Source organism: Falco peregrinus, chromosome 4 (assembly GCF_023634155.1).
Source record: "Falco peregrinus isolate bFalPer1 chromosome 4, bFalPer1.pri, whole genome shotgun sequence".
In the NCBI taxonomy this organism is placed as follows: Eukaryota; Metazoa; Chordata; class Aves; order Falconiformes; family Falconidae; genus Falco; species Falco peregrinus.
In genome coordinates, this window is record NC_073724.1 from 56,685,337 (window position 1) to 56,712,344 (window position 27,008).

Consider the following 27,008-nt stretch of genomic DNA (forward strand, 5'->3'; position numbering starts at 1 on the left):
TTGTGAGCGCATGCAGAATCGCTACTTTTCTGTGTCCTGTGGTTCCCCCACAAGGTGAGACACCCCCCCTCCAGCCTCCCCTGGGCACCCAAACAGGTGGGAAACACTTGCTTTTGGGCAGACCCTCATCTGGTGAAGATTTCAGCTCTGCCTGGCTCTACGGCAGGAGAACTTTCCTGGCAAGTCTCCTTCTCTTTAGACCAAGCTGGGCTCTTTCACTGAAGGGAAAGCCTGCCCTGCACTAACGCTACCTCACTCAGCCAGGATGCCGAGACAAAATTCTTTCTCAGCAGTCAGGACAGACTTGGCAAACAAGATAAACTTTAGATGGAGCTAAATCCAAATAATTCTCCAACAGCAGTTTTACTTAAGCTTGAACTAATTTTAGTTGGCAGCTCACTTACTTGGCTCGGTATTAAAATTCTTCTCGACTGTATTTTTATCTGCTTCTGAAGAATATAAAGTAGCATAGCATCTTGATTTTTCTAGAGTATTAGATGAAAAAATCACCAAAGATCACATCTCAAAATCATAGTCAAAATCTTTTTGCTTTTATTCTATTTAATGCTTAATATCTGGGAAAATACAATAAATAATTTTTCAGTCTAGAACAATTAGATGTTATGCTTAATAAAATGTTCCAAGAGGATGTAAAAATAAATTAATATCTTACTTTTTAACTTTAATGACAAAGCAGGTCTCAGTTTCAGACAACTGAGAAATTTTCAGCCATGAAAGATAAATGAACATATTCTGCCTTTCTGTAAACACATGGCTATCACTGAAACCAGTGGAAGAGAGATATTCACACACACACACACACATATGTGCCTGCATCAGAGGGCAGAATTTGGCCTAGATCTTACAAAAATGGTAGTTTGCAGTTGCATATGTGTGTATTTTTTTAACAAACAGAACTGCAGAATGTTCACATATCATATTTTCCAAATCCCGCAACCACAACTTATATGAAACATTAGCATATAAAAAGTCATCACTGTACAACAACTTTTTTTTAAAAGTCAGTTGTCAAAAACATAAAAAACAGCTAATTTATTAAAACCAGATATATTGTTTAAGTGCTGAGGTTTGCGTTAGCTTTCTCCTGTTTTAAGCACAAGAATCTATTAAAACATAAAAGGCAAAAGTGGCTCAGAAAATGACAAACTCTTTAACAACATACTTACAGCTTTACTAACACCTGACGCTATAGTTAATTGAAAAACAATGTAAACACAATGAGGTACAGCTACCAACAGACACTTCTCACAACTGTGCAAACTGTGGGCCTCATCCTGCAAACACTACTGGCTCCAGAGCTTCCTCGCAGGGCCAGTCCCACCGAGACCACCTGCAACTCCCTGCAGCAGCCCCTGCGCTGCCACTTGCAGGAAGGGGTCCCGTGACCCTCATGTCATGCACCTAATACCTTTAAAGCCTCAGATTTCCAACTGATGCAAACGTACGCTTCAGTTCTTTAGACTTGAAAAGGTGAAATAGCTTCTGAAAAGTCTTATATAAATACTCCTTTAAAACTATTAGAGGTTTTCTATTTCAAGGTAAATCTAATAAAATATTGAACTGCTTTTAAATTAGGCAAATAGTGTTTGTGCTGCTTTTCGTAAAAAAGCAACAATATTCCTAGCTGTAACATACTTTATATGATTCCAGTCACTCTTCCCTTGTATTTTACAAAAAGTAAGAGGCAGAGATATTATAATTTTGTTGGTGCAATTGCCTGTGGATTTCTGAAAGTCTGATGGATTTTTTTGTCATGACACTGTATCTGAAGTTCACCCCTTTTCACGAGTCTTTCCTCCAGTTTGTTTTATTCTGCTTCTTCGCTCTTCTCAGAACCACCTCCAACTGAATTATCTGCTTCATACTTTTTATCAAGAGCATCTTCAAAGGACTTCCCACTGCAGTCATAGGTTTTACTTGTAGATCCCATATGTGTTCGAATGCGAGCTCCTGGCTGGTATAACTGCATGGCTGGGCGATCCTAGAAGAAAGGAGATGTGGTTAATGCTCTGGGAAACCTGTGAGGGAGACATATGTGGGATTTTAAAGTGATGAATGTTTGTGAAGAAAGCAGATTCTGTGTTAAATCACTTTACATTTCATAAGACCCACGAAAAAAATGGAGTGTAATGAGAACTGACTCTTTAATATCTGTCTTGTTTAGAACACTATTCTTGGGAGCCAAGCATTTTGAATAAATACAGCTGTAAAAATTAAAGATCCTACGATACATTTGACATAAACAAGCAGACATACTGCAGTCAACTATCAAACACAGTATTACAGGCAGAACTTGAAAAATGTTACACCATTCACTAACACCAACCGAGAACAGCAGCCTGCGCACTTGCAACTCTGCAGATGAACAACAAATATTAAATACAAGCATTTAAAAAAAAGACAAATTGGAGAACAGTTTAGCAGGTAACAGCTAGAAAACTATCCTCAACTGAACTTTACCAGTTGATATGTGTGCAGTACCTTTCAAATCATCACTCATTGCCATGATTTAAACATGGAATGTACATTTGAATTATACATATCAAAATGAAATTGCAGTTATTGTTCCACTTCATCATGCCTTCCATACCGAGTATGGGAGCTGGGGAATTCACCCACTGATAATAAACAAAGTAAGTACAATTTGAGTATTCGCAGGCTTTGTGAGTGACCCAATCATACACTCATGCTGACTTGGTCACTGGAAAATGGAAGGAGCCAGTTTACAAGGAAAAGACACCTCAGACTTGCAAATGGTGATGTTCCATAGCTCCTGAGAACACTTTTCGGTCTTGAAATTTCAGTAATAAAACATACTGTCTCAACATACATACTCTAACAAATACCAGTTTTTAATGTTATGAAGCAATCCATTCACCAAAACCTAAGCTTACTGACCAAAGTCTTAAGTTTAGCGAATAAAATTTAACAGCCTGTTTTAAGACAGTGGCAGAGCACTGAAATTGTCCTACATCAAACTACATTAATTTTCAACTACCTTCATAATCTGAAGTCATTCTGGTCTTTTGTTCTTTCATTCTTATTCCCAATACGCATTTTCCCCTTTTCTTTCTTTTTCCTTCACCTTTATCTTTTTTGCTCCACTTTTTTCCTCGCATCTCTTTAGACCAGATACCAAGATTCACTATTGGGCCATACAACGAGATCATTCTAGTTGGTGCTTTGTAGTGTGGTATGAAATGCATAACACACATCTTTCTATATCATAAACATCTGCATAAAACTAGATCCTCTGACAAACAGTACCCATTGGGAAGTTTGTAATAAAGGGTCCAAACAATTTTTCATATCACAAGACTCTGAACCTTGCAGTTTGCATGAAAGCTAGCACAACTGTTACTTACACCAGAAATTTCCCATTTTCTAATTAAATCTTACAAACTTCAGATAGAAGTTCGATCTCTGCCTAAAAAATTGTGTTGGCATTGTTAATTCTATAGGTAAGTTTTAAAACTCAGCCCTTAGCTCTTCTCTATGTGACAAACACTCTAAGGAAAAGTCACCACACTGAAAAAACTTTACCGATACTGCTTATTGTCTTTAGGGAACAAATCTAGCACTTGAAGTGTGGACTAATTCAGAGGCTCAGCAAGCTACCAGATGTGTGATGGGAAGAAATAAAGGAGGCAGCTTCTTAAGGCTTGACCAAAGGTCCCCCAAGACCCACCACCCAGTTCCAAGGCTGCAGGTTATTTTGCCAGATTTCAAGAGCAGCATCACAAGCATGAGGAAAATGGTTTCTCCCATCTTCCCATTTTTCTGACTTTTCTACAGCCTGAGCTGCTGGTGTAACACGGAAAGTGGCTACTGTATACATGCAGATAAAACTCACCCATACTGCGCATTAACCTCTGCATAAACAAGAAGTGGGGCACACCAGGCTTTCTGTGTTTGCACAAGGTGATTTACTTTACACACAGTGAGTCCACCTGGGCTTGCTCTGTGCACGCTCCATACAGACTCACTCTGCATGTGGTTAAGTTTACTCCCTGTCAGCCTTAATCCACATCACAAATCAGTCACTTTGTTTGAAAGAGTTTCACATGTAGAAAAAAATTCTACACAAAACAGTGTTTTGGTTATCTTTTGTGGAAAATCCAGGCTCAGAAGGGAGAGAAAATGAGGGTGACATGGAAAGCCACCTCCTGAAAAGACCCTGGCACATCCACAAATTCAGACAGTCTGAGAAAAATGATGCCCTGTGTCTCTGGGACACAATAAGGCACAGCTCTACCACACACCCTGCTTGCACTGGTATTGCACCTGCTCCTTCCCTGACAATGACTGTGAGGATAATTTGTCCTAACCAAACAACAGCCTTTCCATACTGGCAGGTATACAATACTGAAGAATTTGCACATTTACACCCTCTAAATACAATGGTCTCCAAATTAGCTATTTATTTAAGTCCTTATGGTTCCTCTACCAAGCAATGCCTGGCTAATCCACAACATAATTACTTTATGAGCTGGGTAATGGAAGTACCTTTTTAAAAGGATAGTATGCCACAGTTTATATATTTCATTACAGATCAGAAGTGTAACAATTTTTAATAGACTCATAAAATACAAGGCTTCCAAGAATAGCGCTCTAAAAATGCTAGGGCTGAAAGGAAGACAGTATGTCTTCTATATATTTTAAATGTGAAAGAGCAGAGACCTGTAATGTGAAAGAGCAGAGACCTGTAATGTGAAAGAGCAGAGACCTGTAATCTTAACTTATTTTAACTGCTATTGTCCTCTGATAACAACAGAAAGCAGCCTGGTTTTTACTGAAAATGAAATAAAGAATTGCTTTTTTTGAAAAAGCATCTTTATGCTGAGTTTGCAAAAGTAAAACCTGTGATCTCGAAGCATATTTAACTAATGAAAGATTATCCTAAATGAATAAAAGAACCTTATTTCTTATGCGCTCCTTTTTGGATGCCATGTCATCACACTTGTCCTCTTTACCCAGTTTGTCTACTGCCTCCACAGTGAAGCCGTAGTTGTAGTTCCCTTTCTTTCCTCTGTCTTGGTTGTATCCTTTCCCCCATTTCAGCTCTTCTTCATTCCTTCTCAAAAACTTGTCAAACTCATAGTGAGCTCTATGCTTTCTGCCATCATCCAGTCGATACCTTTGTCTTTCAGGTTCTTTTTCTCGAAATCTTCTCTCCAAATCTCTTTGCTCTTTGTCACTATCATTTTGTGACCTACAAGTATGTATGAAACCAAAGAAAATCGAAGCAATTAACAGTAAAAAAAAAGTCGCTGAGGGATACAACACAAAGCTTTCCTTTGCAACAGTATTTAGATCAATTGTATGGCAAGGTTGTTCTCTTCTCATTAAAAAGGAGTTATGTGCAATTTTGCTGAATGTCTCATTCATGTATGACCGGCCCTTGACTAAGGCGTTCAGTGCAAAATAGCAGACAAAGCTTTGCAAGCAAGATCGGACTTTTGTGCAACTGCTGTGGAAGGCCTGTTCTTCAATTTGTATCCCTCTCTACAATCCCATACATAGTTCTGCCATACTCTTCACATAAACACACGCTTCGTTATTAGCCCTTGTAGCTTGTTCTTGAGGTAACTCATATACATGAGTATTCCCTTGAATGGGAACATTCTGGGCCCGAAGGAATTGTGCAGGTATCATGTAACAAATTGTAAAGTTTTAAGACTCTACTCACTGACGCTGCGACTTGCAGAAAGCATTTGTGAAAATGAATACTTATGTTCCAGGCTTTTGTTTACTATGTCTCCAGGTAATTTAGTCTACCCTTGCATATTTTATTTAGGCAAAAGGCCATTACCTTACCACAACATAATACTTAATTTCTGCTATGCTGCAACAGGTTTATGTTATAAAGACTATTTAGCCTGCAACATTTTGCTGCCTGTCTGATACAATTCTCAGCTCTCTTAATTTACTTCATTGTTCCTGCTCAGCAAGCGAGTGGTTCTCTCATACAGCCAATCTGCAAATAATGAAGAAAGATTACAGAATAGATTGAACTTTAAAGGGAACAAATACAGGCAGCTTCTTTTTATATATTAAATATGTATAACTACTTAAAATTGAAACAGGAAAGTGCTTTTGTACAATCTGCTCACATTTTGTGAATCAGCAGACAGAATCAGAGAGGATGGAGATTTTCTAATGGTGTCATGATAAAACAGTGATATGCTGCTCATTTAGAAGGGTTTCACATCAATAGAAGACCTTTCTGTATCACTTTTTTAACTAAAATAACAGAACTGTGAAAATGCTCAACCTCTACCATGAACTTGGGCATCGGTGGGGCTGCCAAGACAGGAGCCCCATCTCAGGAAGAGCTGCAGGTCTGCAAAACAACCTGAATGACAGGTAAGTTATTCAGCATTTTGCAAGACTCTGCTTGTGCCAGCCTAACACATTCACCAAGTGGCAGCAATGTCCCAGGCATCTGAATCAATCATAATTACAGAGATACCATACCTGTAGCACAGAAACATATATATAAAATACTATGCTGGCTCTCAAGGGGTATGTGGCTGTAAGTTGTTTTGTTTCACGTCTAATATGCTATTCTAGACACTAACTTGAAGTTCTAGCAAGGCTCAGAGCATGACCTTCCAAAAAGCCAGAAAGACACATCTCGATTTGTTGCTGTAGCATTGCCTGGTACCTGTCTCTTCCCCTGCCTGTTACTGTGGGTAAGGAAGGAATGGATGTGCCTGGAGGTAGGCAGGTGACAGGGATACAAACTCCACTTCAAAAGTGGTTAAAGTAGTTTTCTAAATTCAGCCACAGTGAACAGGCAGGCAACAGGGGAAATGGTGGGGTAAGCAATTACAAAGTCTAGGTAAAAGAGAAAGCTACACACCCAAAGACAGAGAAAGCAGAAATGAATGGAAGTAAAGGGAATGGAAGCATATTTCTGTTGGTATAGCTTCCAATCCATATGTGACCATGCATCTCATACCGAGGTTTTAATTTGTGGTAGATAGCTATTGCTACTGAGCTTTACAACGTTATTTCAAACAGGCAATTCAGTCTCTTGCAGCTAAAATTGGAAGCTACAGTTTATTACTGACTTCTGAGTCAAAGTAGTTGCAACTTTATTTCTGATCCAGTTGAAATAGCTCATAGCTTACTACCTAATCGCACCCACTAATAATCATGATGAAATGAACACTTGGAAAGACAATGTAACACTTACTGTAGCTGAGCAGCCAAAAGGACTCTGTTTTACACCTGGAAAATCTACATTAATGCCTTATTAAAGGATCCATAGTAAAAACGTTTTATGGCACCACCAAAAGCTTAACACATAAAAAGCCTTATTAGCAAAAAACTGACTTGCCCCGCAAGTGTTTCTGTTGACCCTGTTGTCTCCCTTGTTGAAGAACAGAGTTGCTGAATATTTTCAACTTGCATTAGAGAATAGGAAATGCAAGTTTTCAGCATCTTTCAGGACATACTCAACACACTGAAACACTGAGCCCATATCTGAGATGAATAATGCATGTAGGATATTATTGGTGAACCATTCCTTCAATTAGCAAATTCAGTGGTTTTATTTTCCAGGGTTTTTTTATTTTTTAAAGAATTTAAATAGATCTTAAAAATTTTCATTATTTTTCTATTTGCCATTAAGAGAAAGTTTGCAGCTCCTGCGTATTTTTTTTAAAAAAATCAAGAACCTATGTGGACAAAGGTAAAATTTAAACTACTCAGAATAGGTAGGTAAGCCTGCAAGGCTCCTAGAGCACAGTCCCAAACTTCCTCCTATACTTTATATATATACATAATACCTTAGGTAACTTATTTGAATGCTACAGCTTGTCCTTATGTACTGCAAAGTACTTTTGAGAGCTTAGCTGAAAAGCTCTACTGAAGAACCAAGTACTATTTATCTCAGCAGCGTATTCTTAGTTATGTATCTTACATATCTTATGAGTGAATCCTGCTTGCGATGGGACAGACCTGCTGAAGGACAAAAGAGAGATGCAACTGCTGCAAATGTGTAACACTTCCAGGCTATAGTAGTAACAGGCCTAAGCTATACCTCTTGTTCTTACTATTGTAACACAATGTAGCACAATAACACAAATGGCATTGGGAGACAGCCTTCTCAATGTGTCTATCACAAGGCTATCATTCATACCTTAACTATTCTGCCATTGTCCAAAAACATTTATATGCTTATTGCAGCAAAACCAAGCGTGAAGGCAACCTAGCCAGTTCAGCCTTCCATCAGTAATGGAAGGAGGGCCTTACCTGAGCTCTTGATGGGGAACAGGTGAAATAAGAATGAAATCTGAATACCTTTTCAAACAGAGATCATTCTAATCTGGGATTTCAAGACATTTCACAAATAACACTTAGCATCCACTAATACTGCCACCAGGCCAGTAAGCTGTTACTAAACACCTTTTACAAGAAGTACAGTGAAAGATTTGTTCACACACAGAATGAAATCAGTTATTTGCTGAAAAAACACCCAGTTAATGCACCACTTATATCATGTTTAAGACTTGAGATGAAAGCATTTAAGATAAAAATTGAAGCCTAAAATATAAATATTACTTACTTTTCCTTAAGTTCTTTCAGTGAACCCTCCAAAGATTTGGATTTTATACTCCCAGATCCAGGTGATTTATCCCAATTTTTTTCCTCAATGTCAGCTTCTTCACCTTTTTCTTTGTGCTTTTCACTGGCCAGTTCATCTCCTTTTTCAGGCTTCTTGAGAAGCTAAGAGATATTTGTATATAGTATGATGTAAAACTATTACCCTCTGTCGTAACAGACATTTTAACAACATATTACATATATCAGCAACCTCCTTCAATATTTAAGATTGAAAATATCTTATTAAAATGCTAGGAATGTATTTTAAAAGTATGAACTTCAAAGTTATTTAAAAAGGGCAGTTTACTTGTGCTAAGGAGTGACAGTAATTCACAAGCATTCAACTGCACAGTTTCAAATATGCTGAGAATACTGCAGAAAGCACTTACCTACTCTTCTCTCCTGAGTTTTATATATAAAGACATTATTATGGTCTACGATTTCTTAGAAATCATATAACAGAGTTCAGCGTTATTGCCAATACAGTAAGTAGAACCTCTACGACACCACAAAGAGAGCAGGATTAATACTTCCATCCCTTGAAATACTACATATAAAATGTGTGCCACATGAACTACTTGGGATAGCCTGGCATATAGTAGGTGCTTAGTATAAATACAGCCTGACACAAGAGATACAGACTGAGCAAAAAATTATGGTATTAGCAGAAAAGATCACATTACATTTTCACCTCAGAGATGAAGGTTGTCAAGTCTGTTCCTTTCATACCAAATAGCCCCCAGAGGGCTTGAGCAGTGTCTAGCATTACAGGAATAATCTTTATAGAAGGACCGACTGTCTCAAACTATTTCTCTAACATAACAGGAATAAGCAGAACATCTTATCAATTTTTTCATTCCACCAGTTTTTCTGAAATGAGCACACATTACTCTTCTCCAATATCTAAAACTTCTGCAATGTTTCTCTCGGGTAATAGTCTCCTTTTCTTTCAGAGACAGAACTAGCTTTCAAGGTCACATCACCACAGAAATGTCATAAATACTGGAGTTTTTGGACAATGTTTTGAGTAATACATTTTAAGGAGCAAGTCCCTTTTCTTCTCAACTACAGTATTTTTCTTTATGCCCAGATACAAAAAGTCTGTAATTCAGTTTCAGAACTTACTATTTTTATACCTCCAGGTGAAGAAAACTGTTGTCCAGGAAGAAAAGAGGAAAGAAATACACAGCTCTGTGGCTTCTCCCCACCACAAGATCTGGAGCGAGTCTGTGTCCTTGCATTAAGCTACAGACTGGTGTATCAATTTTCCTCTTCAAGAAAACAGCCTATAAAGCCTTTCCATTATCACAAAATTTAGTTCAGATGAATAGTTTTTATCTATGTCATCTCATACAAATAAAGTTTTAGATGTCCAGACTTAATAGCACAAAATACATCCACCTAAGTGAAGTCAATTAAAGCACATCCATCCAGATAGTTACAAGGCAGCGCAGACTGAAATTAGCAAGACTTGGTTAAAGCGTACTATTAAAATACACCAGTTCTGAGCATAAACATGAAAAACTCTCCACACATATGCTAGATGAGGATTTACATGGCAGAAACTGCTAAAGCTGTATTTGCAATCATCTTCCAACATGTTGGCACAGAACAATTTGGTTCTGTCAGGTTATGTTGGCATAGAAAGCAGCATGTATAAAGATATCTGAGTTATCTGCCATAACTGCATCAGCACATCGCTGTACCTATGACAATTAGTCACACTTTCTAACAGCACCACCTACCCAAAGCCCTACGTTACTTTCCCTTCCAGTCAAAACTGGCTTGGTATATCCACACTGTATTGTAGTACACTAAACAAACGGTGAGATACTAAAGGAACTTCTGGATAACTACAACAGAAGAGTAGTCTTTTTTCATTAAGGTACCTTGATCCTTATTTCTTTTTCAGAAAATTTCTTTTGTTTCTCCACTTCTTTTCTCTTCCGTCTTTCTTCTTCTCTACGCTTCCTTTTCTCTTCCTCCCGCAGACGTTTCTTCTCCAATTCTCTCCGCCTTCGCTCTTCTCTTTTCTCTTCTCGTATTCTCTGAAGAGTTCAAAATTATTAATTGTAAATTGTCCAACAAAAAAACACGTGAAAACTTAAATGTTGAACTTCAGGCAAAAGTCTGAACGTACCTGCTTTTCTAATTTTCTATTTTTAATATATTCCAAAAGGGGTGTTGTTCTTCTAGCTAAAACACAAAAAATTTGTGATATAGTGTTCAACTCCTAAAATATGTACTCATTTACTTTAGTACTAACCCCTTTTTTCTAGCTTTATCTGCAAGGGAGCTAAATAATTAATAAATCTATTTGGTTATATATTTTTGAATGCATTCCCATTGTTCCGTTTTAGAAACACTTTGTTGCTTTTTTGTTGTTAGGGATACAAGCAACAGAGGTATGTTGCATGATTATTTAATTAAAAGTCATTATCTTTTCAGTTCAAGAGACTGTCTTTTTTCTCTTGCTCATAGAATGGTTATTTCACCAAAATGGAAAGAAACGGGTTCAGAATCTCCTCCTACATTTTAATTTTGTACATCAAAACCTAGCTATATTGCTGTTCACAACAGCCCACATTACTGTAATCTCACACAGCACTTTTCAATCCCAGATTCTGAAGTACATCATGAAGGAAACATTTTTGTTCTCATACAACATTTCCATGTAACTACCATTTAGCATTCATCTCTCCATGGGAAAACAGGATGAACAAGATATAAGTGGTTTCTCCCAGGTTACATAGCAAAGTATCAGCAGATTCAATAAAGCTCCAGCTTCCCAAATAACAAATAGAATACCTCATCTACTGGATCACACAGCCATTCTTATGTTACAGAGCTGTCCTAACACTCCAAAATCTAGCCTAAGCCATCTGCCTGAACCATCCCCAAATTCTACAAAAACTAGGAGAACATCATCAAATCCTGTATCACGTATAGCATAGCATTCATGACTGTCAATGCTGAATTCAAACTTGGAATTCATGTACTTACAGCTGTGAATAGTTACAACAAATGTTGTCAACCTTAGACGTCCCAGGGTAACAGTTACAGAAAATGTTTACTACTAGAAATTGCACTACAATTATGTATAATATTCTTCCTCAAACCAGAAGAAAATTTCATTATTGGAATGCATGACAAGATTTGGAAGAAAAAATAAAAAAAAATCATTGAATTTGAAATGGCATAGCCAAAATCTAGACACAATTCATACCCCAAAACATCTGCATTTTTTTGTCTTGAAAGTATAAATATTCTGGGGGCAACCCATTCGTTAATGACAAAACCTTGTTACACAGTTATGAACGGGAAGACTAGACCGAATTCAGTATTTATTTTAAGCAATTAATAACAGTCAAAAGCAACAACCAAAAAAGGTTGTTGACTTGAGATTTTCCTCCCTCTATCCCTAGATTTCCCATGCTGCCTCCCCCATACTGAAAAAATTTGGGTCCCCAGCACCCTCCCTACCAGTCCCTAAGATCTGCAGCTCTGCCTCTTTCCTGCTCCTGTAGGTTCCTGTGTCTGAGCAGTGTCCACCTCTGAGCACTGTTACATGCTGAAAGTGATCACAAATTGTTACTGGAGGGTTTGGGGAAAGGACAAGCTGCACTGGGAGTCCAGAACTTGACCTTAGTCATGATTAAGGCTGTGGTACAAGCAGCTTAATCAGAAAATATACTTGAAGTTCAAGGGAGAGAGGTAGTGTGATAAGTATGATCAAAAGAGGAGGGCAAAAAAGAATGTTTATCAAACCTGAACTTTACCCATCTTACTTATGGGCCTTACTGCAAATAAAAATTTAAGAGGTTTTCCTTAAAATGTTTTATGAATTGTAAAAGAAAACAAATTACAAAACGAAGACCTGTGTCAGCATTAACTCTTATAGTTTATCTTGCTCTCTACAAACAAGCCAGAAGAATGAGCATCTTCATCTCGTTACAGAGAAAATCTGTTTTGTATCTCTCTGTCATACTGAAACTGATGAGCTAACACATCACACATGACACATGAAACACGCTGGGTTTTGGTAACACTACCTGGAGAAATGCTGAGAATGTGAGGCCTGATTCTGCCAACAAAGTCCTGGGCACATCTTTCATTGGCTTCAGTAGGAGTAACACCTTTGAAACTGAACATACAACTAAACCCTTACATAATTTTGCTATAAACAAGCTATCCACTGAAGTAACCTTTGTTTTTATATTGATAGCAATGGCCACAGCTTTGAATAGCAGAAAGAATAAAGCAACTAATTTGATTTTCTGTGGTTTAACAGAAACAAAACATTAAAACTCTGAATGTAAAGCTGCCTTCAGCCAATACTGTTATTTGGAGATCTGCAACTCAAGACTAATCATTTCCATTGATAGAATATTTTTAAGTTAATAAATCTTGCTCGAAACTGTAAACTTTTTGTAAATCATAAACTTCTTGGAAAATTCTGATTGTTTTCACTCTGCTATCAGATACTATGGAAGACTTGGGGTAAATGAAAAATTTTGGGGAACTTCCCTATCTAGAAGAGCAACAAACAAGTTTTACTGATAACAGAATTACCTAAATGTCCATACTTTCAACACTTTTATTTCCTTTAAATAGTTTTAAGTGCCACATCTCCCCAGCCAACTCTCAAACAGCAGTAACAAGTGATAGGACAAAAGGAAACGGCTTCAAGTTGCACCAGGGAGGTTTAGATTGGATATTAAGAAAATTTCTTCACTGAAAGGGTTATTAAGAACGGGAACAGGCTGCCCAGGGGAGTGGTGGAGTCACCACCCCTAGAGGTATTTAAAAGACATGTAGATGTGCTTAGGGACATGGTTTAGTGGTGGACTCAGGCAGCGTTAGGTTTGCAGCTGGACTCAATGATCTTCAGAGGTGTTTTCCCACCTAAACGATTCTATGATTCTAACCAAAAGAGGTGCCTACTTTTACACTGTAAAGAAGTAACAGCAAAGGTTGGTATTTTTCCTACTAGATTGTCACACCTAGGGAAAAAGTAATTGTTCTGCATGTTGTCACTTGGAAACACAGCACATCAGTATTCCATGTCATCCTGAGAACTGCATACTGGCATTAAAGATTTCAGTGTTCATCTTACTAAAGATTCTCCCCGAGACTGTGAAAGTCATGCTGCATGCATACAGAAAACAAGGTGTTGCCTTACTTGCAAAGCTTTTGCAGAATCTTGACCGTGAGAACAAAGAGAGATAATTTCATGTTTCTCAATAAAAGCAGCTAATATCAGAGATCAATTGTTAAGTATTCAGCTATTTTATCTTTTAATAACTACGATAATCTCAATCTGTTAGACTGAACAGGTCAACTCTTGCAGCTAATATCATAAAGATATAAAAATAAGATATTTAATATTCTCAATAATACAAAAAAAATCAAGAAAACAGACCAATGAGTTCCCTTGTTTTGGCCTCAATCTCTCCCAAAAGAATCTCAGGATTGGCACAGACTTTCTCTTCATCAGCGCAATAACTCTCTAAAAATTTCCTATATTCTGGATCTGTAAAAAAAATTTTTGCATTATGTTAATACTTTGCAATGCATGACAGAAATGGAATCTATTCTCCACTGTGACACCAAGAAAATGTGTTTACCGTCTTCAATGCTCCCGGCTTTTGCATCTTTCTTCTTCAGCTTCTTTTTTGAAATCTTCTGGAATGGAGCAAATTCAACCACTGCATGATACTCCAAACCTTAAAAGAGAACAACGCTTAATTTTCTGAGGGGGAGAAACCCTCCCTACAGTCAAGCAAAATTTTCAAAACTCTTGAAACTTGTGTTGAACAGTCTTACTTCAAGGTGAATTTTTCTACAATCCTATCCTAAACTTCTAATGAAAAATCACATGTAGCAGTACTTTAAATTCAAAACAGAACACATTTATATTTTAATTATATACAGAAACACTGAGTACTTTTTGGACATGCTAACAAAGACAGTCAAAATGAAGATGACTACTGTGCACAATACAATTCTTTCATTATCATTTATAGTTCATTGATTACAAAAATGTACATAAAATCTCAGCCTGACAAGTGATAAGTACTACTTGGAAATAATCTGAAACAATTGAGTTGCTTCTGTAAAGTTTTGTTGCTAAAAGGCTTAAAAAAGAAATAAATGCTGGGTAATACTAAAACATACCACCTTCTTTCAGAACCAGAACTGTAAAACTCAGAACGTAGAATTGTGTGAATCTTTTTTTCTATTTATGATGCTTGTGTTTACTGACATGGATTCTTTGTTTTGAATTCTGCCTTAAATACTGGACTCTTCTTTGGACTGGAGTCAGATGTCTGTATGCAGCTTTTGAATTTCGCCTGGTTTCCACTTGCAGCAAGCTCAAGATTACAGTTTGCTCAAGTCCACTGAAAAATTGGCTTAAATCTGCTAGAACATGTGTTAACCTTATTGAACCTGGTAATCCTTGTTTTAATAAATGCAGTGCTGCCACAAGCCTCACCAGAGGGCACCTTTGATCAAAACTTGTGCTCTTTTATTTGCACAATCAATCATGCTGAACTGTCCAGCTGCATCCAAACTCAGTTTTGCAGTGCACAGAATATTCTCGCTTCTGTCCAGCGTAACACTGAAGAGCATGTTTAATTTAGGCGAAGTGAAGCCCTGGCAGAATCTCAAGAAAAGTTTCTTTCTAGTTTTTAACCTAAAAACATCCAGAATTTTCAATCTGGGAACCACACACTGTGAGGAATGTGGTGTTCTCCATCTCTCGAAAAATCTATCCAAATCTGAGTAAGTTAGAAGCCTATAAAATATCTCAGGTAGGAAACGTGGAAGAGGAATTTGTTAGTTTGACAGCCAGCTTCTTGATCAACCCTCCAGCAAGAGTGGACAGGACTCGTTTTCACACAACCTCTGCAACACTGCATGTACAGAACAGACAGAAACCCACACATCTATGTCTGGTTTATACAACCCATGCAATTTTTTACAAAAGGTATGAGTGAAGGAGGCAAGGAACCGCTAAAGGGAAAGCGCCATTTCTTGGCTATGGCAGTTTCATGCTACTGTAGCAGACCTGGATTTATCCACACCTATATTACTGAGTTTTTCTCTACTGCTGGGCAAACTTCTGCAGACTGAACATTTTAAAGACGACAACCACTTTTGTGACTCTTGTTCTTGGGACTCAAGCTGTCTGTAAATGCTCTAAAAAGTTACGCTGTACGTATCTCACAGTGGGTAGCCAAAACGATGAAGTCAAGTTTTTGTCTTCCTTTTTCAAAATAGGAATAAGTAGCACAACTTCATCTCACAGAAATGCACTGAAGATGTAACAACTCATGCTTGAAATGTGTTCCATTTCTGCTGTGATGAATTGTGAGGCTTGTGTAAGATAACTGTCTTAATACCATACTGCTTAAGGTACAAGAACGCAGATAAAGCATGCACACAACACAGACAAGCAAGACTGCACAGACAAATGTATTCTGCACTTCATTAAGTGCTAGATTTTAATATATTTGTATGTGATGAACTGTATATTGAGAGAAAAGCCTGGCATAATTAGCAAAAAGGAAGTAAATAAATGTTCTAAAATGGTATATGTATATATACACACTTAATATCTTACAAATAGTCCAACCTTTATTATCAATGAAGACATAGCCATCAAATCGATCTCTAAAAAGAAGGATGTCCTCAGGATTTCTAAAGTTAATGTATGCTCTTGAGTAGAGATGAGGATAAAGGCTGCAACAAGAAACAATTTTATTTTCTGTTATTTACTATTCTGTTTAGGACTAGGAAAAAAGGTAAAACTAGAAGGCTCACACTGCAATTCTCACCTTCTTTGAGAAAAGGCTACCTTAAACATGCATATCAAAGTCTTTACATACACATACCTAATTATACATATGACAGAAAGTAACTGAACAGCTTCCTGGGTGCAACTGTGAATTTTTTCCTGAGACAATTTTTTGTCTCCCTAAATTATGGAGCATATGTTTCCATTGCGCAGGATCAAAGCTTTAAGTCTAGTATTTAATGACTTAAGAAATACGAATAACAGCGTGCTTTTGGCGAACTTCTTGGTTGTGCTAAGAAAGTCTACTGTTGCTGAAATGGGAGAAGGTAATAAAAGCTCCCAGTGAAAGGGCAGTTGACAAGCTGTCACTATATTTAAAGATATTTCCACCTTTATGAAAGACTAAATTGACAAGATAATCCACTGAATTATATACAAATACATGCCACCTGACATACATGTGTATCGATATATATGCAGTGTCTAGTTGTGAAGAACAATTACTGTGAAAATCTATAGCATTTCTAGCAAAAGAATGAACAAGTACTTACCTAAAAAAAAAATATCTGAGTTGTCAAGAATTTACTGGCATAAATCCCACTCCAAGGGTAAGTGTTTAATGTGCCATACAAAAACCTCAGGGCTGGCATGCCACCAACCACAAAGAAACAGAGGTAATTTAATGAATTACCACCCATCAGCTAAGTTATTGTGAATCATGTCATGTACGTGCTTTAAACCCCTGCAACTGTGATATAAAATAGTTCAGCTTAAACTGCCTTCAATAGCAGCTATGTATTACACCAGATTTTTGAACATATCTGAACACAAGCCCCTAACTTTACAATACCTATGTTCATAATGCTATTGCCACATATGGCCTGTCTTCAGACAAACTCACCACCAGCAGCAGGAGACAATAAACACACAGTTGCAACTGTAATTTAATCCCACAGCTATTTCAGAATCAGATTTCACAATGAGTGAGAAAGACCAAAAAATATGTGTTCAATCACAGGATCCATGCACACGGCAGCTCAAAGCAACAGTTACTACAAACCAAGCAATTTTTTATTTTTCAGACGTGTATCCATACAGATTCCACTTTGGGTGTTAGAAGGTGGCCATGAAGAGCATTGCTGTGAATAACTAACCAATAATTTTGTAAACCCACCAAATGTGTGTTTGATATTGCAGCCTGGAGAAATGTTTAAAAAAACCCAAAGGGCTTTTTTCATTTGGGTATTTTGTAAAAACCAGCTATGGAGTGTTTCGACAGCACGTAGAACATAAGGCTTTTACTTCTAAGGAAGAGCTGTTTCATCCATATATATTCACTATACTTTGATATTCTAGGATGGGAACACCACTGAGTGAACTATAAGCAGGTAACCACAACAATGCCTGCCATGGCACAGCTAGGGCTGTGCTGCTGACACAAAGCAGTGCTGAAAGACACGGGCACGGCATGCTCAGCTGCCACACAGCTGTGGACTGCTTGCAAGTAACCTCTAGACAACTTGACCAAATGTGCATGGTGGCACATGGCTATGCTTTGTCATGGCGTTCTGCAAACCCTGCAGAATCCTCTGTGATCAGATTTGCAAACCTCCAGCCTGCACATGCAACACAAGGTATCTCAAAGGTGGCTGTGGAGCTACCACCAAGGTGCAAAGCAGATGAAACAAGCCAGCTTCCTTCTCATTGGTTTCACAGAAAAAAAAAAAAGATGAAACGTAACAATTTTTATCATTAAATACAGTTTTAAAAAATATATTTTAAAAAGGCCTACAAGTGTATGTAAAAGAGGACATTTAGTTGTGTCAATCCATAGCTGTGCTGGAAGAAATGTGCTGCCTAATGGCTGAAACAACGAAGTCTCTTTGATAACTGGTGGCTCCCAAGAAGTAAACTTCCTTTTCTGTCACGTTAACAGGACTACTCTTATGTTTCATGTTCTTTGATGTTTAGATTAAATGAAGCCTGACATTAGAGATACCAAATATAATTATACACTTGAAGCGCTGAAGATTCACAAGACAAAACCAGTAATCTTGAGGGAGCATTATTTTTCAGCCCAGTTATTACCATCTGAGATTGAGAAATTGAGTTTCAGTTCCTAGTCTGAACAACGCTTTTAGTGTTTTATGCATCTTCAGTTTTTGTAAAACACCTAAACTTTCTGTAGATCAAAGACTGGGACTCAGGTTAAGTGTCCTACCCAATACATTATTGTGACACTTCTCTGTCTTAGTGCACAGCAAACAGCTTCATCGTGTAGTTGGGATTTTTTTTTTCCCTGCAGTAACTTAGAACCTTATGGTTGGGCACACAACCATTGTGAAACAGACCTGAAAATAAAAAGACTTATTCTTTTCTTGCTTCCTTTAGTTTGTACATCATCTGTTTCATCTGCTTTGGCAACACAATCTTTTCCTGGAACACAACATAGTATTTTCTTTAACATTTTCAGCTTAGGCTTATCACAGTGAGTATCTTTCAAAATAGAGAAACATTTGATATGGTTATTAAGAATTTTTTAGTACAAAAAAAAATGAGTCTGAAACATATAAATGGGACTCTGGAAAGCAGAGATTTAAAATTTACCTTGCAAATAAGTGATCCAATGTTACTCCAATACATTATCAACATCTTCAAGAATTTCATTCACATCAGCACAAACATACAAAAATATAAAAGCATGCTTGTGCACAATAAGATATTGATGTGCACAGCAGCACAATAAAATAGGATTGTCTGTTCATTATTGTTGCTGTGTATCAGGGTAGAAGGTTGCAGAAACACAGATACAACAATGCTTAGCAATTACAGGTTCCTTCTCTGATGGAGCCACTTCTACAAATAAAGAGCTGGTTCTTACATGCATGCAAGTTAGCTGTCAAGAGTGCGTAAGTGGATAAACCCCTGATCACCAGAGTGTTTCAGACACCTAACTTAGGCTTCTTACCCAGCAAAGTGGTGTGCCTAAAAAAAAAAAAGCATAAAATTCACTCTCTATAATGGGAAGCTTATTAAACCTAGCAAGTCAGAAATGCTTAGCACTGGCCTAAATATAAAACACTGTCTCTTACGCTGGGTTTCAGACACTTGACTTCCAGCTGCTGCTCCCAACCCTGGAGTCCCTCTTCACCTACCCACTGTGTGACCGTGTAGCAAATGCCCAGGGTTTCACGGCCACAGGCACTTGGTAGCTACTACCCTCTCCTAGGAACAAACATTTCTGCCTTACTTCTGTACCTTGTATTCAGCAATTATTGGATAAAATACAGCCTTTGCTCTTCAGGATTTTGCTGTTCAGCTGAATTCTACAGAAGGGCCACTAGACTCTCTGGACTCTCTGTGCCCCCTCCTTTATTAAAGTATCTACCAGCATAGGTTTTGTTCAGGATCTGAAATTCAGTTTTGGGGTTGCATGGTTAAGGTTTACACTAGACAGCTGGTTCTATTTTGCCATATGTTTGCTGTCTATAACATTGCTTTCCATCCATATCATGTTTTGGACAGATACACTGCACATAATCTTGGCATTTCTGGGATATCACTTAGAGCAATCTCTATGGAAACAACCCAGATGAGACTTGACTGTACACATTTCTTCAGTACAACACACTTTGTTTTCTGCTGTGCATTCAAGGGCATTCAATCTTTTAGGTTACATGTATTTCTCTAACACTTAGTCTATCATCTTTTCAAGACCTTACTTTTATAACAGTTTTAATAAAAAATTAATTCTAATAGTTTACTTCTACAAAGTATCTTTTAACGCAATTGTGTAAAAAGACTGGTATACAGGAAAGTGATTTTAAATAGTTATCTACAGTATAAACAGCAACATGTGAGCCAGAAAAACAGCCATCATATCTTGGTAAAAAAAAAACTGTCAACTTGTCAGTCATGGTATATGTGTGTGTGTGTATATATATATACACACACACACACATACATACTAACATGTACATAAACATGTTAAATATGTGGATCTCTACATCTAATTTTTGGAGTGTTAAACTCCTCCACCCATTCCTATATTACCTAATAATTTCTGATCAAATGGATAACTCATCATCTACATTGTCATGTCAAGCTAAAATCCACTGGCCTTCACCGTCATCTCTCACCTTCTGTGGTCATTCACATAGTGGACGGAATTGGCATAATACTAACTTAACTCAGCCTTTCCTTTTTACACATGTATAAACGAGCACAATTTGCACAGCAGAGGAGAAGCGGAAACACTGCACGGTTGCAATGACTGACTGTTACTCATTCCATCCAGAACACTGTTGTGGCGGTTCCCTAGAAGCTCTAATGGTGCTGCCCCTTCAAAGCAGCTGTTTCTGGGTGCATACCACCATCCTACAGCATTAATGCTATTTGCCTACAATAATCACAATAATCCTAAGCAAGATGTTGGTAATAATTTATGAAGGGAAAAGGAGGAGTGCTGTTTGCAAGAGGCTTTATCACAGTCTGCAGTATGTGGCATAGCATCAACTATCTGACTAGGTTTCACATAAGCAAAGCTCCCGTTCAGATCTCTTTACTTTTATAACCTCACAACGATATTAACGAGTCCTAGCTCAGTACCACGCCCAAGCAATGACCCAAATCCTGCAGAGTCAGAGCTCAAGCACTTGACTCAAGCTTTAGAAGACTCAGAAACATCAACTTGTAGACAAAAAAAAAAAGTATCTGGAAAAAAACTTAGTATTTGGAGTTTGAGAACAAGACAGACTGTCAGGAAGGCAGAATCTTTATTATCAGGTATCAGATGATGTGTCTACCCAACAAATCTAAATTGATTTAAATAGTAAATCTAAATTTAGATCTCTGAAGGCCACCAAATCAGTCACAGAATGTTTTGTTTGTATTGTGATGTCAATGTACAAGAGAGAATAAACGTCATGCAGCAGATCAGATGAATCTGAAAAAAATGAACGAAACACAATGCAACAGTCACTTTCTGAAATTATTTTACTGACACGGATGTTAACTGAAAAAGTGTTATACATTAATGACTTTACTTAAATGAAATTTTAAAAAGTGTTATAGCTTGCCTATAAGACATTGTAAACTTTGATGACCTTTAGACTGCGAAAAAAAGAGAAACTGGAGTTGATACACGTATCTTGTTTGTTTTGTCCTTTATGGTGAGATGACCTTGGAAATAAAAATGTAGGAACAGCTACAGTTAAGACTTCTCTAGTCCTCTTTCTGACAGCAACTAGCAGAGGATGCTTAGAAGTTTATTAAAAAATGGAAACGATACACTGACACTTCACCTAGTGTATAATTTCAGCTAGTTGCAGTCTAGGGACTTCTTAATACAGAATTTGTATCCTTGTGTTTAGTATGTTCTCACAGATATTTATTTGTCTAAATGAACATATTTGTCTAACTGCTCCTGAACAGTTTTCAGTCTCCATCATTGCTGGCATCAATTTCTGAAAAGGAGTTCTGTGGTTTAACAGTGTGTGAAGAACAAAAAAAAAAAGTCTGCACTCTACAGAAACCTAAATGAGCTCTTAGAAAGTTCAGTTATCCAGAGCTACTCAGGCTGGGGTTACACTGAGATGTTACAGCTCTTAAGGCAAATTTGTCTGCTTCTGCATCAAAACATTTGTATACCCCTTTCTCTTTCCAACAAACAGATCCTCTTCACTGAGTAGCTTCTCGTTAGAATTTGCTTTGAATCTTTCCATGTCATATTGTCACTGAATTCTCTGGACTGGTTGCTCGTATGCACACGATACAGGATCTAGAAAAAAGCTAATCAGTGAAAGACAGATGGCGCGGTAGAGACAGCATGCCCACCTTGTCCTGTAGCTCCTTCTGTTAGCTGGAATAGTGTGAAGACACATGCACAGAATTTTCTGAAATTTTGTCAACTGTCCATAACAAGACAGATTACTGCAATACAATGCTTTACACACAGAAGAGATTTCTCTGCTGTATGAGGAGATCAAAACTCACTGTATTAATTTTGTCTCTAACTTGTAATTTCTGGAAGTTTACTGTATATTCTACAGTGTGTTAACATATATAGAGTTAAGCCATAAACAGATGTACATAGGTATGTGTCAGCATTCAAAGTGGGTGAAGTGATCCTGGGCCAGTCAAAGAACAAGTAAGCAGTCAAGCCAATACTTTGCAGAACTGCAGCTAAATGCCCATGTAAACTGCATGGTTCACCGCAAGAAGCTGTAGCCATACGAACCCTGTAAAGATAAACCCATTCTGAAAAAATGCATCTTTTGTAAGTAAGCATAATTTTTAAGAAGCAAAATGAAGCAAAAAAAGTGAATACAAAACAGTTCATGCTGCAAAATTCAAACTTATATGAAAAGACTTTTTTCTAGAGAGTATAAATTTGTGAAGGCAGGAGAGAACACAAATCCAAAACTCAGGAGGAAGAGAACATTTTTCTCCTGTATCGCTGTTTTATTACAGGGCTCATACACAGGACTCAAGGAAACTGACAATCCAAGTACCATGTATCAGAGAATTCATTGTTCAAAAGTTTAAAAATGTGTATTCTTTCCTTGCAGCATCTTGAAGTCTAGTACCAAAGCAATTTAAGAAATACATCTTTATTTTCATCAGACATTGTTACTTTTAATCACCAAGATCTGCTCTTCAAGGCAAATGAATTTTTAAAATGTTTTAAGTATGTCCTCACCCCTCCACCAGAATGAACTACTGTCAGATACGTGATCTAACAAACTTTTTAATATATACTATGTTCCGTCCCTAGCTATATGAAAGTACATGACTAATAACACAGCATGAGAGAAAAGTCACAATATCTTTAATCAGTAACCTGACATGGATGCAACTAAATGAGCAAACAAGCTTTTTAAGTACTCCAAATTTCATCACATAAAAGTAGAGAAAATTAAACTTCGTATGTACAACTGTTTTAAGTGACTTGACTTTTCTAAGATGGCCGACTCCCTAAATTCTTATGCCAGCAATTATTCTGGAAAATTAAAATTTATTTTTTAACTGTTACCTGGCATTTTACAGCAAAACACACTGAGGACAGAGACATTCTTCAGAAAAAAAAATTGTTTGCCTGTGATATTTTTCACTTATCAAATGAATAGCTGGGACAGAAGCCTTAAAGAGACCCATTTGGAAACATTGATGATGAGGTTCAGAAGATAAATGTAAATACCTACAAAGACTTCCAATCAGAATAAAACTTCACATCCTTTGTGCTTCCACCAGAAAAGCTGAAACACCTACTATTTTGTTGCTGCACATATATGTAACTACCTAGGTGAGGCAACTAGTTTCACTAAACATACATTTGGTTCGTTCTGATTGTGGAGTTGCCTCTGAGAGAGCCTATATAGTCACAGTTAACATCTAATAACACAGTGGTGGCAAGAAGTGGTAGCATCCTTTCAAACAAAATCAGCCCAAGAACTAGACTGGTCAAAAGCAATTTGTCACAAACAATTCCCTAATAAAAGAAAAGCTATCTGCTCTGGGTGGGGTCCCCTGTAACTTTAAAAGTTGGTCAGCAGTAACCATCCAGTATCCCTCTGTAATCAATGGAAAGAATATGGTGCCTGTGGAGGGTGATTCATCATACATTAAGACAGGCTCAAGACAGATCTTGCGCTTTTATTTTTCAGAACACATGCAGATGGTAGCATACAAAGTATTTTGTTTATTTTAGTGGTTAAGCTCCTTGTCTTCTGGAAATTGTTTTGTTCGAAAGCTAATCGTATTTTACCACTGTGATGCTGAGTAAATGATACAAATACACTAGCAATTCTGATTTATGTTAAATCAACCATATTTTTTTTAGTTTTGCATAAGAAAAAAAATGAACAAAAATGGATCATCTGGAAAACTTTACAAAATAAATACAAACCCATGTAAGCAAACAAAGAAATAAGCTCAAATAGCACTCATGAAAAAACTGCTGTGATATTTGCCCTAGGTTGACTCCTTCACAAAGCTGGTAAGTCCATCTCATTTTACCAATGACGGTTAAAAGAAACATCAGGGTTTTAAACCAAATTATGCTCTATTCATATACAAGAGACTTCCGTTTTTAAAATCACCAGCACGAAAGAAAAAGCCAGGAATGCATTGCCTCTGCAGATATATCCAGCTTTTCAGAAATACTTGAAGTAACCTAACAAAACTAACAAACCAGAAAAAAAATATTTGATTCAGTATGTTCAAAATATCTTAATTGGGTTTTAAGCATCTGAAAACCTATACAAACAGCTCAGCCTCACCTGGGATCAGCAGTGCAAAACTCAAAATAATCATGGGCAGGTAGAGGATGTAGCTGTTCCTCCAGTTGCTCCTTAGTTAGACAAGGAGGGAGCCGTCGAATAACTACCTGCATATATAAAAGAAAATGCAGATTTATCTTTAATCTAAATATTGTAGAAAGAGACTAAACAAATAGTATTACTCCTCTTTAAAAGCTCTTCCTCAAATTGGGAACTTCAATTGGAGCATGAGCCTTCTAGTGATTTACCTTTTTGGACTTGCTGACAGATGGAACAATTTCCCTATCTCAGTTTCTGCTAATACTGTCAAATTGTAGAGTAACTGAAATATTCTGATGAAAAGCTTGATAACCATTGCAATATAGCCAATAACAAAATATTTTATCAACCAAAAATATATTTTTACAGTATCTTTTTTTTAAAATTGTTTGAACTAACTTTTAAAGTCTTTCATTACAACACTATCTTAGCATATTAGGTTTACGTGTCCAGGTGCTGGTGGCAGGGGCTCCATGGCAGCCTCTGCACGGAGAGGCCAGGGCTGTCCTATGCCAGACACAGCCATGGATCTGCTAGAAGTGGCTGAGCCCAACAGCCAAGATGGGGGTGACTCTGGGAAAAGGTACTTAAGAAAGGACAGAAAAAGCTGCACAGCAGTGTGTGAAACAGAGAAGCAAGGGGAAAACAGCGTGAGAAACAGGCCTGCAGACACCAAGGTGAAAGAAGAAAGAGAGGAGGATGATCTCCAGGTGCTGGAGCAGAGACTCTCATAGAGACCATGGTGAGGCAGCTCATGGAGTATCACTTTGGATCAGATATCCACACCGCAGCCTATGGGGAAGGAAACCCATGCTTCAGGTGGAGATGCCCTAAATGGAGCTACAGCTCATGGAGAGCCCACTCAGGAGCAGGTTTTCTGATAGAACCTGCAGCCTGTGGAGAGGAGCCCATGCTGGAGCAGGTTTATCCTGAAGGACTGCAGCCCATGATAGACACGTGCTGCAGAAACACATGAACAACTCCACCATGTGGGAGGGACCCCCGCTGGAACAGTTCATGAAGGACCAGTTCATGAAGGACGGGAGCCCATGGCAGGGACCCCACACTGAAGCAGGGGAAGAGCGTGAGAAGGAAGGAATAGCAGAGAGGAGCAGTTATGCCCCATCCACAACTCCCATTCCCTGTCCACCTGCACTGCTTGGGAGCAGGTGACACAGGGCCTTGGAAGGAAGGGGGAAGGATGGGAAGACGTTTCAGTTTTCATCTTTGTTCCACACCATGCTACTTCTAATTTTTTTTATTAGCAATAAATTAATTTTCTCCAAGTTGCCTGTGGTTTGCCTGTGACAGCACTTAGTAAGTGATCTCCACGTCTTTATCGCAACCCATGCATTCTTTCATCTTATTTTCTTCCCCTGTCCTGCTGAGGAAGGAATGAATGAGAGAGCAGTTCGCTAAATTCAGCCCACCCACACCTGGGCAACCGAGCAATAATTAAGGCCAGGAAACCGTACAGAAATCTTTGGGGCAGAACGAAGCCAGCACACACAAGCAGTAAAATAGCCATCAAATTCCAGACAATCTATTTCCATTTCTTGCCAAAATCTGAATTTAGCTTAAATTTAAGTTAACAGTGATTTTCAGTGTTCCAGTCTTCCAGTTTAGAAACTGGGAATAAATCAAATCTCTCAGTACTCTACGTAAAAGTGCTCCAATAAAGCCGGGGCGACAGCAGTGCTCTTGCCCTCGCAGGAGCTGCGGTACCACAGCAACAGCCAGTCTGGACTTGATGAGCTAAGGGCGAAGCGCCAGGCAAACCTGCCGGGCCCTGCCGGGCCCCCAGAGCGCCGCAGCGAACACCCCCGCGGCTGAGGAGCCGGCCCTGGGCACACCCGCACCGCCCGGCGGCCCAGCAGGGCGCCCCGCCGCCGCCCCCCGCCCCAGCCGCCCCCTCCCGCCCCGGAGCGCCCCCGCCCCGCCGGAGCCGCGCTCGCGCCCCCTCACTTTGCTTAGAGCCGTTTTCTTCTCATCTCGCTGTTTACCCGGCACGGGCTGAAGCGGCGGCGGCGGCAGCAGCAGGGAGGGCGGGGAAGGTGGCGGCGCCAGCGGCGGGTTTGGCGGAGCGTCCGGGTCGCGGCGAGGCGACTCCCGCCGCAGCGGGATGTCCATGGGCCACTTCTCGCGGCCACCGCCCCGCATCAGCCCCGGCCCGGCCTCTCGCTCCGACCGCATGGAGGAACCGCGGCCGCCGCCGCCCGCAGCGAGGCGGGAACCTCGCGAGAACTGGCCGCCGG

The 27,008-nt window shown here is 38.6% G+C and overlaps 1 protein-coding gene across 6 annotated transcripts; it reads right to left on the reverse strand.

Annotated features, from left to right (window-relative positions):
* Positions 1 to 529: 529 nt before the first annotated feature.
* Positions 530 to 27,008, reverse strand: UPF3A (UPF3A regulator of nonsense mediated mRNA decay). 6 transcript variants are annotated; one of them, XM_055802204.1, is made up of 10 exons: positions 26,719 to 27,008; positions 24,715 to 24,821; positions 16,274 to 16,380; positions 14,262 to 14,360; positions 14,057 to 14,167; positions 10,775 to 10,830; positions 10,524 to 10,682; positions 8,597 to 8,757; positions 4,939 to 5,233; positions 530 to 2,002 (listed from the first exon to the last, which is right to left on the reverse strand). In XM_055802204.1, the coding sequence occupies exons 1-10, from the start codon at positions 26,944 to 26,946 to the stop codon at positions 1,829 to 1,831; spliced, it is 1,497 nt and encodes a 498-aa protein (XP_055658179.1). In that variant the 5' UTR covers positions 26,947 to 27,008; the 3' UTR covers positions 530 to 1,828. The 6 variants fall into 6 exon arrangements, 5 of the variants coding, with proteins under 5 accessions (XP_055658179.1, XP_055658176.1, XP_055658175.1 ...); XM_055802201.1 differs by having other exon boundaries at positions 5,159 to 5,233; positions 26,719 to 26,995; XM_055802200.1 differs by having other exon boundaries at positions 4,995 to 5,233; positions 26,719 to 26,995.

What these genes read in the sequence shown, in the direction of transcription:
- UPF3A (XM_055802204.1), bottom strand. Translation starts at nt 26,946, where the DNA reads ATGCGGTCGGAGCGAGAGGCCGGGCCGGGGCTGATGCGGGGCGGTGGC. An exon ending in AGCCGGGAGCATTGAAGACG is followed by an intron (nt 14,168 to 14,261) that starts GTAAACACATTT and finishes TTTTTTTTACAG; the next exon opens with ATCCAGAATATAGGAAATTT. An exon ending in AGGAGCGCATAAGAAATAAG is followed by an intron (nt 2,003 to 4,938) that starts GTTCTTTTATTC and finishes CCTTTCTTCTAG; the next exon opens with GATCGCCCAGCCATGCAGTT.